The sequence below is a fragment of the Bos javanicus genome, chromosome 15 (assembly GCF_032452875.1).
Source record: "Bos javanicus breed banteng chromosome 15, ARS-OSU_banteng_1.0, whole genome shotgun sequence".
Classification (NCBI taxonomy): domain Eukaryota; kingdom Metazoa; phylum Chordata; class Mammalia; order Artiodactyla; family Bovidae; genus Bos; species Bos javanicus.
In genome coordinates, this window is record NC_083882.1 from 37,509,486 (window position 1) to 37,524,039 (window position 14,554).

The 14,554-nt window shown below is 46.2% G+C and overlaps 1 protein-coding gene across 1 annotated transcript in view; it reads right to left on the reverse strand.

Moving 5' to 3' along the window:
* INSC (INSC spindle orientation adaptor protein) overlaps positions 1–5,436 on the reverse strand; it is a 72,843-nt gene extending 67,407 nt beyond the window's left edge. Inside the window, exons 1-3 of the mRNA XM_061440715.1 lie at positions 4,806–5,436; positions 3,779–3,831; positions 2,597–2,720 (exon numbers count right to left, since the gene is read on the reverse strand). Coding sequence (XP_061296699.1) covers positions 2,597–2,720; positions 3,779–3,831; positions 4,806–5,174 — 546 coding nt within the window. The 5' untranslated portion in view covers positions 5,175–5,436. The remainder of the gene's footprint in view (positions 1–2,596; positions 2,721–3,778; positions 3,832–4,805) is intronic.
* Positions 5,437–14,554: the final 9,118 nt, after the last annotated feature.

Genomic DNA, 14,554 nt, shown 5'->3' on the forward strand with positions numbered 1-14,554 from the left:
ACAGTATTTTAGTCACCCGTTTAGGAAACACATGCTCACAACACCGCACACGGGTTACCCTGCCTTCAGGTGGTGTATCTTTTTATGTCACCACTGTCCTGTTTGGAAACTTTCTAATGTAAAAAGAAGCTAAAGATGAGCCAAGAAATATTATGAGCACAGCAAGCTCAGCCCATAGGAGGGATTAGAGGACACCATGGGACATGTGGGAAGGAAGGGAGGAGTTGTCAGGAAACCAACAAGTACACAGAGGAATGGAGGACAGACACTGCCCCCTCCACCAGGGGAGGGGGATCAGTGAGGGACTCAGTCCTAAGACAGGAGCAGTTGATACAACAGCTCTCAGGCTGAGTATCAGTGATGCAGGTGGGCAGATCTGAGGATGCGGCAGGATTTAGGCAGGGAAGCAGAAGGGTTACCAAGTCCAAACTAGCAGCACAATCAGTCTATGGATCTGAGACAAGGTGCTGGGATCAGGAAGGGACTTTATTCGAGAGCTGGCTGGCTGAGAAGATGGTAGGGTAGCGCTGAAAAGGGGCCTGGTTGTCAGGTTCTTTTATGAACCAGAGATGGGAAGGGGCTGAGGAAACCAAGTAAAAAGACTATTCAATCCTAGCAAACATTCCCAAGAATGGGCGAGCCTCAGGCAGGGGAATGTGTTAGTTTCAATTCCTTACTGTCAGGCAGCTCAGGTTATCTCCCTGAGGCAGGTCATTATGTATGCTTACAGTAACAATAGCGGCAGGATGAGGGTTCAAGTCACAGAAGCAGATCCAACATGAATTCAAAATTAAGCCTTCCCAAAGCACTAGATCAGGAATTCCACCCTGAACAAGGTCAAGTTGAGGAAAAACAGAATGGATCCAGGTGCCCCGGGAAATCAGATACATAGTCCACAAGGCCCAGGTAGGTTCCTGACAGCCTAAGGAGCTTTTCCGCAGGATTCTATGATCTAGAGCATCAAAAAGACATCCTACCCTTTGCCTGCGAGTAGAAACAGCTAGGGACTGACTGCTTGCAAACCCTGCTGGCTTCTGTTCACAATCCAGCAGAACTCCTCCACTTCAGCCCTTTTACGTGAGCCTAGTGCTGCTGCTGCTAAGTCACTTCAGTCGTGTCCGGCTCTGTGCCACCCCACAGATGGCAGCACACCAGGCTCCCCCGTCCCTGGGATTCTCCAGGCAAGAACACTGGAGTGGGTTGCCATTTCCTTCTCCAATGCATGAAAGTGTGAGCCTGGTACTTCCTGGTACTTTGATGCAAAAGAGCATCAAAATGGTATAAAAAGAGTCAACAGGCACCTGTGCTCCTGCTCAGGCGTCCCTTCAGGCTCCCCTCGTCCCTACCACCGACTTCAATACCCCAGCTCATCACTTCTCCAACTTCTACACCCACTTTAGCTCCCATGTTCCAGTGGGTCCCTCTGGACTTGATGGTTCTTGATGGTTCCATTTGGGACACTGGCCCCAGCTTGAACTCCTACCTGACCATACATGTGACTGTCAGCATTTGCTCATCAGCTTTAAGCACCAGAGCCCCGGTCCTTCCTTCCCCTTGTCCCAGGCTCTGGGGACAGGGAGAGTGAACTTTACAGACCCTTCTGGGTTGCACAGGGCCAGCTACCCTGACCAGCAAGTGAGCCAGATCAGAAGGGCCTGTGCTGTGTGCAAAACGAGCCAGACACACAGGAAAAAGAGAAAGGAAATGCTGGGTTAGGTAAAAAGGCTGAGTTTGGATAGAAGCCGATACGGGAAGGGATTTGTTATTTGTGGAAAGCTTTTACTTGATGGTGGGAAAAGAATGGCAAATATGTAACACAATATTTCTGTAACTATAAATAACATGTAAATACCTTTCCTAATGAAAACCGTATGGAATCAGCTTTTCTGGAGGCTTTTAAAATAGGAAAAGGCAAGAGAAGGAAATAACACATATTTAACCTATACTATGTGCTAAGTGCTTTTCAAACGTTGTTTACTTAGCCCTCTCGCTTTTCTTCTGGGGAAGATTTTCACTTTATAGATGAGGAAAGGGAGGCTACAAGATTAAGGAACCTGACCAAGGTCTCGCCATGAACCACGCCGTGAAAGTAGATCTGTCAGGTTCCAAAGCCTACGTTCTTTCTGGAATCAAGCACCAGACTGCCTGAAGGCAGGAGCTAGACTATCTGACCTTTCTAGATTCTTCTCTATTGCCAGGATATCCAGAATTGACTTGTTCCCTGCAGGTGCCTTAAGTCTTTGGGGACAATAAAGATTCATTGTGTGTGCTGTGAACAATAACTCAAAAGAGAAGAGTTAAGGTGGTGGGAGCAATACTGAAAGTACAATTAGGAGATGGTGTGCTCTGCCACAGCCTTGCTGTGTGACCTTAGGTCAGTTTCTGCCCTCTCTGGCTCCAATTTTCACATCTGGAAAATGCAGAGCTGTGCTAGATGCTCAGCAAGCCTCTGCTCAGCTCTAACAGTCCTGTCTCTAAGGTGTTGGAGTTCACTTTGGCAGTCTGAGAAGGATGGCCCCCAAGAAAGGCCACTCTGGAGCTTCCCCAAGCCTAGCAGAACCACTCAGCCCTCCTCCGCCGCCCAGCCAGCACTGACCTGCACCTCCCGGGTCAGGGCCAGCTCCAGCAGCTGGCCAAAGTGCTCGCCCAGAGTGCTCAGGGTCTCGCTCACACAGGCCTTCATTGACTTCAGGACATGCTCATTCTCCACCTGGAGGCACCTAGGGAAAGAAACCCTCGATGGGCCACCAGAAGGAGCAGACGGTCATAGCCATTTCCGGGGCCAAATCTGGGCCTGTCGCAGGCCTGGTGGTGGAACAAGTGGCCTGGGAAGAGGATATCAGCTCCAGGGGAGTCCAAAATGGAAATATTCCAAGACTGGCTCATCCTCCGGCTTCCTAGCATTCCGAGAAGAGCTGGCCTAGAATGGGAGCTAACAGTGCAAGTCACCAGGAAGAAAGGCCACCCAAAAGTGGCTAAATCCATACCTTTGGGATTCTCCCTGGGAGAATCAACCATCAGTGTCTAGAGATGGGGGATGAGAGCTGCAGAGGAGGGATGCTGGTGTGCCATGCTCACTCTGAAGGTGTATCGCGATGCCCGTGCCCCTTTAAGAAATGGCTGCCTGCAGCAGTGCAGACAGGAGCCTTGAGGATTTTCTCCTCACCCAGGAAGATCAAGATAAAATCCACCTTTAAGGCCTGAGAATGTTTGATGCTGGAAGTCCAAAGAGCCCACACAGCCCTAGGAATGTCAAGTTGCAGGTTTTTCTTCCAGGGCCTGGGAGCTGTAAAGCATGAGGGAGAGTGTCAACACACTCTTGGGTATGTAAACAGGCCAGGTTGAGTGTGTGTATGTGTCTGAGTGTCGTTGCGGGTTTATGTATGTGAGATATGGAGAAGGTGTGAGTGTACCCCTGTGACTGTGTGAGTGGTCAGTGTGGATGTGAGGATAAGGTGTGTGTGTTCACTTTCACTTTGCCTTGACCATGGAGATCAGGGGGCTTCTCAAAGCTGTGAGAAACCTTTCCTTGCTACCAACCCTCATGAATCCTCTTTCTTCCTATGGCCAGGCCTCTCCTCTGCCTTCTACATTCTCCCATGCCTGAAAACAGAGCAGAAAATCCCCAGGGAGTCTCTTAAGGTTGCAAAAGGAAGCTCCCAGGTCACCACCAGCCCTCCCCAGCCCCACTGTTCCCATGGAAGGAGACAGACGCCAGGACCTTCCTCTGCCTAAGGATGGCAGACGCAGTCCAGATTCACCCAGGGGCCAGATTTACCTCTCTGTGACCGCTGACAGCTCTGAACACTTCTCCATTAGCAGCTTCTCAATCTGCAGAAAAATAGATCAATTTTATTCAATTCAATAAGCATTGGTCGAAGACCAACTGCTGAGCTGGGCGCTCTGCGGCATAAAGATGAAGAATCAAATCATCCGATTTGGAAAACAGGCACATAAACTACAACCGTGCGAAATGGATGGCAACAGAGTTCATCGTCAGCTGCTCAGGGAAAGAAAACTGAGTGATTAACTGTGCTGAGGGATCTGGGAAGTCTCAGAGAGGAAGAGGCATTTGAGCTGGGTTTCAAAGAGTGAAGAGAAGTATACTGTGCAAAGTGGAGCAAGGAAAAGAGTAGAGAACTAAGGTGCAAAGTGATGCCAGAGGAAATAGATATGAAGGGGGATTTTCAGTGGTTCACTCTGGACCTGAAGAAGATTCAGAATCATGGGCTTTGAAACTAGAAAGCTGTAGGTTGAATCCCATTTATACCATTCACGCGTAACTTTGGGCAAGTTACTTAGACTCTCTGAGTTTCTATTTCCACATCTATAAAATGAGGACAATAATACTAGCTAATATTTTTAATTAATTTAATTAGAACTCAGTCATCACAACGGAGCTATGAAATAAATTCTATTATTATACTCATCAGGATGATGGAACTAGAGCACAGAGAAGTAACTTGCTGAGGTCACACAGCACACAGAGCTGAAATTTGAACCCAGGGAGTCTGGCATTAAAGTGGGTGTATTTAACCATTTCAGTGTCTTGCACTGTGGCCTCACAAGTTATGTTGGCCTCACAGGTTGTATAAGTTAAGTGAGATGTGTATAAAAACATCTAGCACAGTTCCTAGCACAAAGCAGATACTCAGTAAAGGTCCTCACTGTCTTCCCTGCTTCATTGGAAGGGGAGGAAGGTCCCTGGGGCAGGAAGACTTCAGACTCTAAGCAATTCAGACCCACTCTTTTAAAAGACACTCCCAGTTCTGAGTGCCCACCCATGCCCAGGCCAGGCAACCGACCTGGCTCATCTCCTGCGAAGAGTTCCTGCTGACAGCGCTGTACTCGCTGACCATGGAGCGGGCATGGCAGGTCAGACGCACGCTCATGCTGTGGACGCGCGCCCAGCGGTCCTGGGCCAGCTTCTGCCCGATCCTGCGCAACTCAGTGCTGATGACCCAGCCCCGCTTGAGCAGCAGCTGCAGGGGGTCTCCAGGGCCAGGGCCACCTGCCAGGATGAGGTCACCCTGGGCATCCTCCTCCAGGCTGATGGGCTTCGCCTGCAGGACACACATGCACTCACACTCCGTCATGAGCTTCAGGTCCTCCATCCAGCGCTGGACTGAGTCCACTTGCATCAGGTGCGGCCTGCAGCCAGGGCACAGCATCATGAAGGCTCCTAGCACTCCTCAAGTTCCCACAGTTTCAATCCCAAGCCATCTGATGTTTCCTAAACACCTACTCTATGCTCACCACTGTTTCTTGCATTCACTTACCTTAAACTTCTTGCTCCTCATTATGCCCATCTTATAGATAATAAGATGTTTTGAGGGCAGATGACCAGACAAACCAGGCCATGAAGTCTGACAGAGTAACAAATAACTTTTACAGTAAGAAGAAAACAGAAAAACCCTAAGTATCAAGTACTGGTTATGTCAAATAAGCTATAGTACAGTGACATAATTATATAACGTGAACCTATTTAAAATAATGTTTTCCAAAAGTTTATAGCATTAATAAACACAAAGTATGCAATCAGTATGCAGAAATGTAAACACAGCTATTATAACTATGTTAAAAAGCTATGTCTAGAAAAATATTTAAAAGGAATATTAAAATGTGAGTGGTTCTTTATGGGTAGTGAAATGAAAAAAATTTTTCATTTGTTTTCAACTTTTCTCTAACTTCTAAATTTTCTATCATAAGCATGTATATGACTTTTTTTTTTTTAAGCTAGATATTTTTCTTTTTATTTTTTCTTACTTGATGGCTTCACCATGCAGCATGTGAGATCTTAGTTTCCCAACCAGGGATCAAACCCACTCCCTTTACTTTGAAAGCATGGAGTCTGAACTACCCGGTTGCCAGGAAGTCCCATCCTACATTTTTAATGGAACAAAATTAACTCTATTTAATACAACAGCATAAGAATATCAATTAGATCCTAAAATCTTTGTCAAATAAAGTTCACTCTAAAAATCACTTAGTCAAATAATAGTAAGTAACATCAGATCATTAATGAAGCTTTGAGCATTGGTTGAGTGAATTATATTTAATAGCATGTAATTGCCAGGCACTGTGGGAAAAGTGGAGATCAACATGCCAAGCCTCCCTTCTCCTGGAGTTTTGGATCTGCCTAAATAAACAAGACATACTAATGAGAAGTTAAAAAATAATAGACTTCAACATCATTTGAAAGTTACAACAGAAAAAGATATGCACAGCTAAACTTTAAGGCTGGGTTTGAGTCCCTTAGCCCTTGGCTTGTAACAGGCTTCTAATTAGTCTTTTGTCATGCATCTTACCTGCCTCCAGCCATTCTCCATCTACTACGAGTCATTCATTCATCCCACAAGTAAGTACTCAGAGTCTACTACATGCCAAGTACTGTCCAAGCTCTGGGCTATAACAACAGGTAGAAAAAAGCCATTTCCTTTGTGAAAGTTACATTCAAGTGAGACAAGAGTCAACTTCCAAAGCAATTTCCAAATAAACAAAAATAAATAAGCAATGTATACTAGAGGTAGTAAGTACCATGAAGGAAAAGAACAGGAAAAAAGTCTGGAGAGTTGTGGAGGTGGAAGGGGAGTAGTTACTGCATTGTAAAAATAGGTGGATCAGAGAAGGCTGTCTGAGAAAGGGACATGTGAGCCAAGATTTGAAGGCCATGAGGGAGTGAGCCGTGTGGATATCTGGGGGCAAATTGTTTCAGGGAGAGAAAACAGCAAGAGCAAAGGCCCTGGGGCACACAATGTCTGTGAGATGTGTGAGAAACAGCAAGGAGGCCAGAGTTAGCCTGACAGGGAGAGAGACGGAGGACTTGAGGTGAGGGGAGTGGACGGTGGAGGTGGGCAGACCCTGAGGAGTTGTATAGGACAAGGTGAGGACTTGGCTTTTATTCTGAGTTATCACAGCACACAGAAAGCATGGAGGAGAGTGGATAGGTGGGCCCAAGGTACCAAGGAGGACTGAAATGATAAAGGCATGCTCCAATTATCATGGTTAAAATCACATCTTCATTTTTAATGAGAAGGACTAGGACTTTCTCAATGATGCAGCTGTCTATAAGGCTTTTAAATGTAAGTTTTAACTACAAGACTTACACTGTTTATGCAAATTATACATGTGGTTCCTTACAGCTTTTTAAATTGTTAAAAATAAGAGCTTACCAATGACCTTTCTATCTCCCTCTCCCTTCATGAAAAATAGCTATTATATTTTGTAAAGAATTTTAATAGAAGATAGATGGATGAAAAATCACTTTATGGATATACCACAATTTATTAAACATTTTCCCATTCTTGGGCACTCATTTGTTTCTAGTTCTTGACCACTACAGACCCCATTATACATGTGCCGTTACATATCAGTATTTTCATTCTATGCCATAGACCCCAGGAGTAGGAAGGAGCAAAGTTCAGTAAGTTGCCACATTAGGTCCCCAAAGAAGCAATGCATTCCCCAACAATGCAGGAGAACTTTCTATACATATATGTTGTTATTCCCCTATGTGAGTCCCCCCTACCAACCGCCTCCTTCCATAAGTTAAAGTTCCCGAGGCTCAGATGGGGAGCTTCCTAGATCTAGCCTCAGCCTCCTTTCTATACAGCTCCCTTTTCCATCTTCCCTCCAATCTTAGCACTCTCACCATAAACACACTACACTCAGGGTACACTCAACCTCCCTGTTTCCCAAGTACGGCAGTCTTTTACAATCCATACCCCTGTCTTGCACAGATAGTTTCTTAGACCGGAATCTTTTTTCTTTCTTCTTGACCCAGCAAGCTCCTATTCACTCTGCGATACTGGACTCTAATGTTACTTTCTCTGAAAAGCCTCAGTCAGAGTTCATCAGCTGCCCCCCAGCAGCTCCCACCTCTCCATGCTTCCTCCATTGGAGCCTAATAACATTCTATTGCAATTTGTATATCTGTCTGCACCCTGTACATCCTATGAGGGACAGTCCCTCATATCTGGTTTCTCACCAGTGCCTGACAGATCCCAGCTCCACCTAGAATGAGTGGCAGGCATCTACTGCTCTACCTCTGCAGGGGGACTCTCCACGACTCCACTATTCCACCTCCCAGGGAACGGCATCAAGAACAAGGTCAACTGACAAAAAAATGCACAACTGAAAAATTGAGAATTATGTTTTATTTGACAGACAAAACTGAGCACTTCAAGTCTGGGGGGTAGCCTTTCAGAATAGCTCCAAGGGACTGCTCCGAAGAGGTAAGGAAGGAGCCAGGATATATAGGGGGTTTTGCAACAAAGGCCAAGTAGACAGAACATCAAAACAGTACTGTTAAATAAAGAAAGCCAGACATCTCAAGTTCATGAATATAGCACTATTTATGTATAGGAAGATGCAAGAGTCAGGACTCCCTGAAATCGTTCTTTTGATATGCATCTCAGCTATCTAGCTATCTAGGCCTGGTACCTTGTTCTTTTCTATCCTGAGTTCCCCCAGGGCAGCCCACTGGCTGCAGAGTGAGGCTGCAGAGGCTGAGGGCGTGGCAGCAGGCGGCCCATCTGTCTCCATTCTGAGTTCCCTCGGGGCTCACTTTCAGGGGCGGCTATAGTGGCCTGATGGCTGCAGCATCCTTTGTTTACTGATACACTGGCAACATTTTCCATTCATGACAACATGATAGGAAAGGGGATACAGGAGATGGAAAAATATATGCCCATCATGTTCTAGAGATACAGACCTGGGAGGCAAACTGACGTAGGGGCTTTTAAGGGGCAACAAATAAACCAATCACTCACTCACTGACTCATTCTCTTCATAAATACTTAGGAGGGGACATCTGTTGTTTTTGTCTTCCCAGCACCCTCCCTCCTTCCATCATTGGCAAAGGCAAGCTACATTAGCTGCCTGGCCTCTTGGTGGGGCAATGTAGGCTTCAGCATTTGGGCGGGCCCCTGCTCCCAAACATAAGGTGGTCCCTCAGGAGCCCTGTCTGCATTTCGTGAAGATGCTCTTCATCACGGCTGGTAGTTAATCCATGGGTGGGCTCCTGAACCAAGCTGCACTAATCTGATTCCCTCTCCCTAAACTATGAGACTTAGAACCAAGAGTTAACAACAGACTGGAGGTGCCGGATGTGAGTCACTTCCATGACGGCAACTTCAGCTGTTCCATGAGGAACTCCAGCATCAACTGAAGATTGGGGAACAAGGCCCAGAGTTAATCTTTATTGCTTGCAAGCAAAAGAATCTTTTCTGAAGCACAAGTTCACAGATAATTAAGCAGAGTTCAGTCAGTGCCATCCCTTAAAAAAATGGTTTTCTGGGAGCCTTTCATTCCAGTTGGAGATCAGGGTAGGTTCATGTAGAAGGTGGCTTTAGAGATGGGTAGGGCTGGGACACAACTTAGCAACAGAGTTGGAACACCTAAAGACAGTGGGAGCATCTTCCAGGGTGTGGCAGATGAAAGGACAATGAGTAGGTCAGTGGGGTTAGAGTTAAACATTCTGAAAGAGAGGGAGCAAAGAGAGGGAAAAGCTTGGAGGAGGAGGAAAGCCCTGAGCTTGAGAAGCTTTGAAGCCAGAGTAGGGGTTGGGCATTTATGCTGAAAGCCCCAAAAAGCTATTCAAGGGCAGCAGGCTAGGCAACGACAGGAGGAGACCAGTGGAGTTGAAAGATTCCTACCTAAATCACAGCAGCTGAGACCAGCACCCAGCACAAAGGAAACCCACAGTGCTAAGATGGGCTCTTGGCACATCTCCCCATGGAAGAGCTCTGGGGTCCTCAGGGGGAGATACGCACACCCCTCACTTCTGGTCTGGGTGGGAAAGGGCCGTGGAAAAACCAGGTAGAAAAAGAAAGACAAAGCCACCACTTGCCAATGACCTGGGCCCATCTACAAGGGAACCTCCTTTCTGATAAGCCACGTTGATAGCATGTACTTCTGATATGATGAAGACACTTCACCTCTGTCACTTTTTCCCTGAAACCCATCTCAGTCTGATGAGATCCCCAAACCAAGATTTTCATCACTCCCCGCTTCCTCCCCAACTTGCATGGAGGTTATTACTCAGTTCTTGCTCTTTAAGGTCTTTAGAAATTAGAAGGAAAGTGGGATTTCAGAAGCTTTGCTGATTAAAATCCTAGTTGATTTATCACTCTGCTGGTAAGAGAAATGGAATGACAAAACTACTGATTTCCCCGGTGTTTGTATATTTGTGTCTGTGTCTGTCCGTGTTGGCAGATATGAACTCACCTCGGTGTCTGTCTATATCATCTGTGTGTTGGTGTTTGGGTGACAGTCTGTGCATCCCTACCTGAGTCAATACTCAGATGAGTTTGTGTGTTTACTGGTCTTGTGTCAGAGAAACTTGAAGATTAAAAATGGATGGCGGTGGCGTCAGACTTGAGTGTGGGCTGCGACTGATGACTCAGTTCCAAAGAAAAGAGAACAGAAAGTGGAGGAAAAAAGTAACTTTGCAATGGAGAAACCTGGCAAACACCACCTTAACCAGGAGATCAACCTCACTGCTGATAAGCCACATTGATAGCAGGTAGAAGGAAATGGCAACCCACTCCAGTATTCTTGCCTGGAAAATTCCATGGACAGAGAAGCCTGGTAGACTACAGTCCATGGGATTGCAAAGAGTCGGACACGACTGAGTGACTTACTTTCACTTTTCACTTTCAGTCTTGACATGCCCTGGAGGAGGGTATGGCAACCCACTCCAGTATTCCTGCCTGGAGAATCTCCATGGACAGAGGAGCCTGGCGGGCTACAGTTGATGAGATGGCAAAGAGTCGGACCCAACTGAGTGACTAAACACAGCACAGCTCAGCACAGTTCTGATTGGATGTGAAAAAGACACTTCAAACTCTGTGAATTTTCCCCTTAAACCCGTAACTCAGTCTCATCATGGGAAAAACAACAGGGAACCAACCTAAGGGTTTGCACACAAACTAAGCGCACGGCACACATGTACAGAAGACCTGAGTGACACTCCTCAAACCTCAGGGCCACCAAAAGCAAGGGGAGACCAAGAAACCGTCATAGACCAGAGGGGAGCAAGGAGATGCGGTGATGACTAAGTGTAACAGGATACCCTGGATAGAATCCTGAAACCATAAAAAAAAAATACATTCACGGAAAAACTAGTGAAATCCAAATAAAGTCTGGAATTTAGTTAATGGTAAAGGGCCAATGCTGCTTCCTTAGTCATGACTAATGGACCAAGTGGGTATTAGACAGTAATCAGAGGAACTGGGTATATGGGATATAGAAAAACTGTGTACTATCTTTGCAACGTTCTGCAAATCCAAAACTATTAAGCAAAAAATAATTTAAGTTTCTTTTTAAAAGATGAGGTTTGGCAGGGAGGTGGAATTCAGATGACAAGCCAAAGGATTTTCCACCCCATCCCTCTAGAAAGAATTTCACTTCCCGTGCTTCTTCCCCAACCGGAAACACAGGCGGAGACGGTACGTCTCTCTGACTTTGTGTCCTGAGCTTCACAGCAGGAAGCCTTAGTGCATCCAAGCTCCAGAGGACCAGAAGATGGAAGCTGGCTACGAAGCTGAAGCCAAAGGAGAGAGGGTGTATGGCTCAGCTAGGAGACAGAAGTTGTCCTCTTAGTGGGGAGAAACAGGGAGAGCCTAGTTGGCTCTGTCTTCAGTCGACCCCATCACCCACCCTAGAGCCCAGCAATGGCTGGATCCCAGGCCAGACTCTTAGACCTGAGCCTTCTGCACTTAACGATCCCAGGGAGGCCTCACTCTGGCAGCCAGGCCCACAGACTGGCTCAGGAAGATCCTGATCCCTCCTTAATCGCCTGAACAGACCCTGAAGCAGAGCTTCCTCAGACAGAACAGCCTATTGTGTAAAGGCCTTGAGCATAAGAGGGGCTTCCGCAGGCCCAGGCCAACAAGGCTTGCACTTCTGCACACGGTGGTAGAAAGAGCTGGGCCTGCTGCTCATAATCTGTGTGAGGGATTAAAGCCAGGTTGGCCCTGCTGCTGCTTTCTTCCCCCTTTTCTGATATTTGTATTGAAGTAACATACGTATTTGTTGTTGTTCAGTCGCCCAGTCGTGTCCAACTCTTCCACCCTACGGACTACAGCACACCAGGCCTCCCTGTTCTTCACTGTCTCCTGGAGTTTGCTCCAACTCATGTCCATTCAGTTGGTGATGCCATCCAATCATCTCATCCTCTGTTGCCTCCTTCTCCTCCCTTCCTCAGTCTTTCCCAGCATATGTATTTAGAAGTAAACAAATAATATCAAGCTGCAGTTTGATGACTTTTCATAAAATCAATGTGCCCTGGTATCCTAAAACAGACAAAGGAATAGAACATTAGCAGCATTCCAGAAGTCACCCTTGCACCCCTTTCTGGTCACTCCTCCACCACAATAACCAGTGTTCTGACCCTCACAACATACATTAGCCTTCTTAGTCAGTTTCTTAACCTCTCTGAGCTTCAATTTCTTCATCTGTAAAACTGAGATAATAATAGAACCTGCCACACTGAGTTGATGGACGGATTAAATGGTGAACACGAAAGGACATTGCATAACACAAAGAAGATGCTCAAAAATGTTCATTCTCTTGGCTGCCCTTCCCCACATGCAACACTTCAGCACCTCTGCTGCTGCTGCTGCTAAGTCGCTTCAGTTGTATCCAACTCTGTGCGACCCCATAGATGGTAGCCCACCAGGCTCCCCTGTCCCTGGGATTCTCCAGGCAAGAACACTGGAGTGGGTTGCCATTTCCTTCTCCAATGCATGAAAGTGAAAAGTGAAAGTGAAGTCACTCAGTTGTGTCCGACTCTTAGCGACCGCATGGACTGCAGCATACCAGGCTCCTCCATCCATGAGATTTTCCAGGCAAGAGTACTGGAATGGTGCCATTGCCTTCTCCATTAGCACCTCTAATAACTATAATAATGGTGAGGATTTAGTGAGCACATTTCATGTGTTGAGAGCTGTGCTGAGTATTTTACATGAATTATTCGGCTTACTCCTCAGAACAACTGTTTGAGTCCGGTCTTATCATCATCCCCATTTTACAGATGAGGAAACTGAGATGCAGAGAAGTAAAGTCACCCAGGTCAAAAGCAGTAAATCCTAGTCTCTCTGGTTCCAGAGTCTACTCTTCACTGCTCTGCTTTACTGTTTCACCTTCTGCCCACCCCTTCAAAAAATGTGAAGAAGATCCGAGAGTAGGATGAGATGCCTCAACCCAGGAAGACAAGTGGGGCTATTTTCTCAAGGAAGAACTTCAGGGACTGCTTATTGGCAACAAGAAGATGAAGGGAAACTGTGAGCCACTGGCTCTGCCTGAAGCTCTGGGTAGCGGGAAGACCAGGATCACGGGCCCCAGAGAGGGAATTGCTGCTTTCAGGCCAAACCCACTCCTGGCCACGCAGTTCCAGGAGCTGCCTTCCCGGGTGACAGCCTCAGAGACGAAGACAGACAAGGGGCGCCTGCGGGGCAAGAAGAATCTGGTTTTCTTTAAGAATGAACTTAAAATAACTTCCGTTTCTAGAGATTGTTTAAACAGATACCTCCTCTTTCTCTCCCAGCAGCAACCGAACATACAGAGAAGAATAAACAAGCAGATTAGTAAGCCCATGGATCCTTGCCTCCTGCCTCCTCCTAACCCCACTCCGTGGCTCATCCCCAGGCCCCAAGAAGCAGGCACATCCCACTCAGGTCCAAGGCCAACTCTGACCAGGGATGGGAGGACATTGGAGGCTCTGGCCCACCAGCAGGTAGAGGTCAAAATGGGTTGAAGATCAAGGCATGTATATACCTACAAAGCCTGACTTTACTCAGCTTGCTTTGCCCCCAAGTTACTCAAGTTACAACTAAGCCATTGGGATAATATATAATCGCATTAAATAAATAAATAAAATAGATAATTGGGTGGAAAGCAGTTCTGAAGTCACGGGGAAAGAGAAAGTAGACAAAATCCACCAGTTATAACTAATATTTATTGGACTCTTACTGTGCCCCATAGCTGTACAATTATCATGCAGTATTTTATTTTCACAGTAACCTGGTTAAGTGAATGTTCTTATTGCCTTTACTTTCCAGATGAAAATAGAGGTGCACAACACTTACAAGACTTAAGAGAGCCAGAACTCCATGTAGGCAGCCTGATTTCATAGACAGTGTGCACCCTGGCCATACTAAAGAGTTTCTCCACCTGTCTCTCTTGTTCACTAGACTTTGAGATTCCCCTCAAAAGTAGGCACTTCCTGATTTATCTCAGCATCACCAGTATCCAGCACACAGCAGGTATTAATAAATACTTATTTGAATCAAGTAAACCAAAGAGTTTCTGGAAAACAGATTATGAGCCTTGCCAACCAAAAATATTTCCAGAAATTGCAGAGTGTCATGCAAGATAAGCATGAGTGCCCTGACTGGGAACATAGACTGGAATCCATGACATCACTCCATCTTCTGTTCTGGGGCTATATTTCAGACAATGTTTACTCTGTCTTTGGCTTAGATGTCAGAAAAAGTGTAGATCAACCTATGGCTAAAATTTGAGTTTGACCAAGTAACTAGATACTACAAAA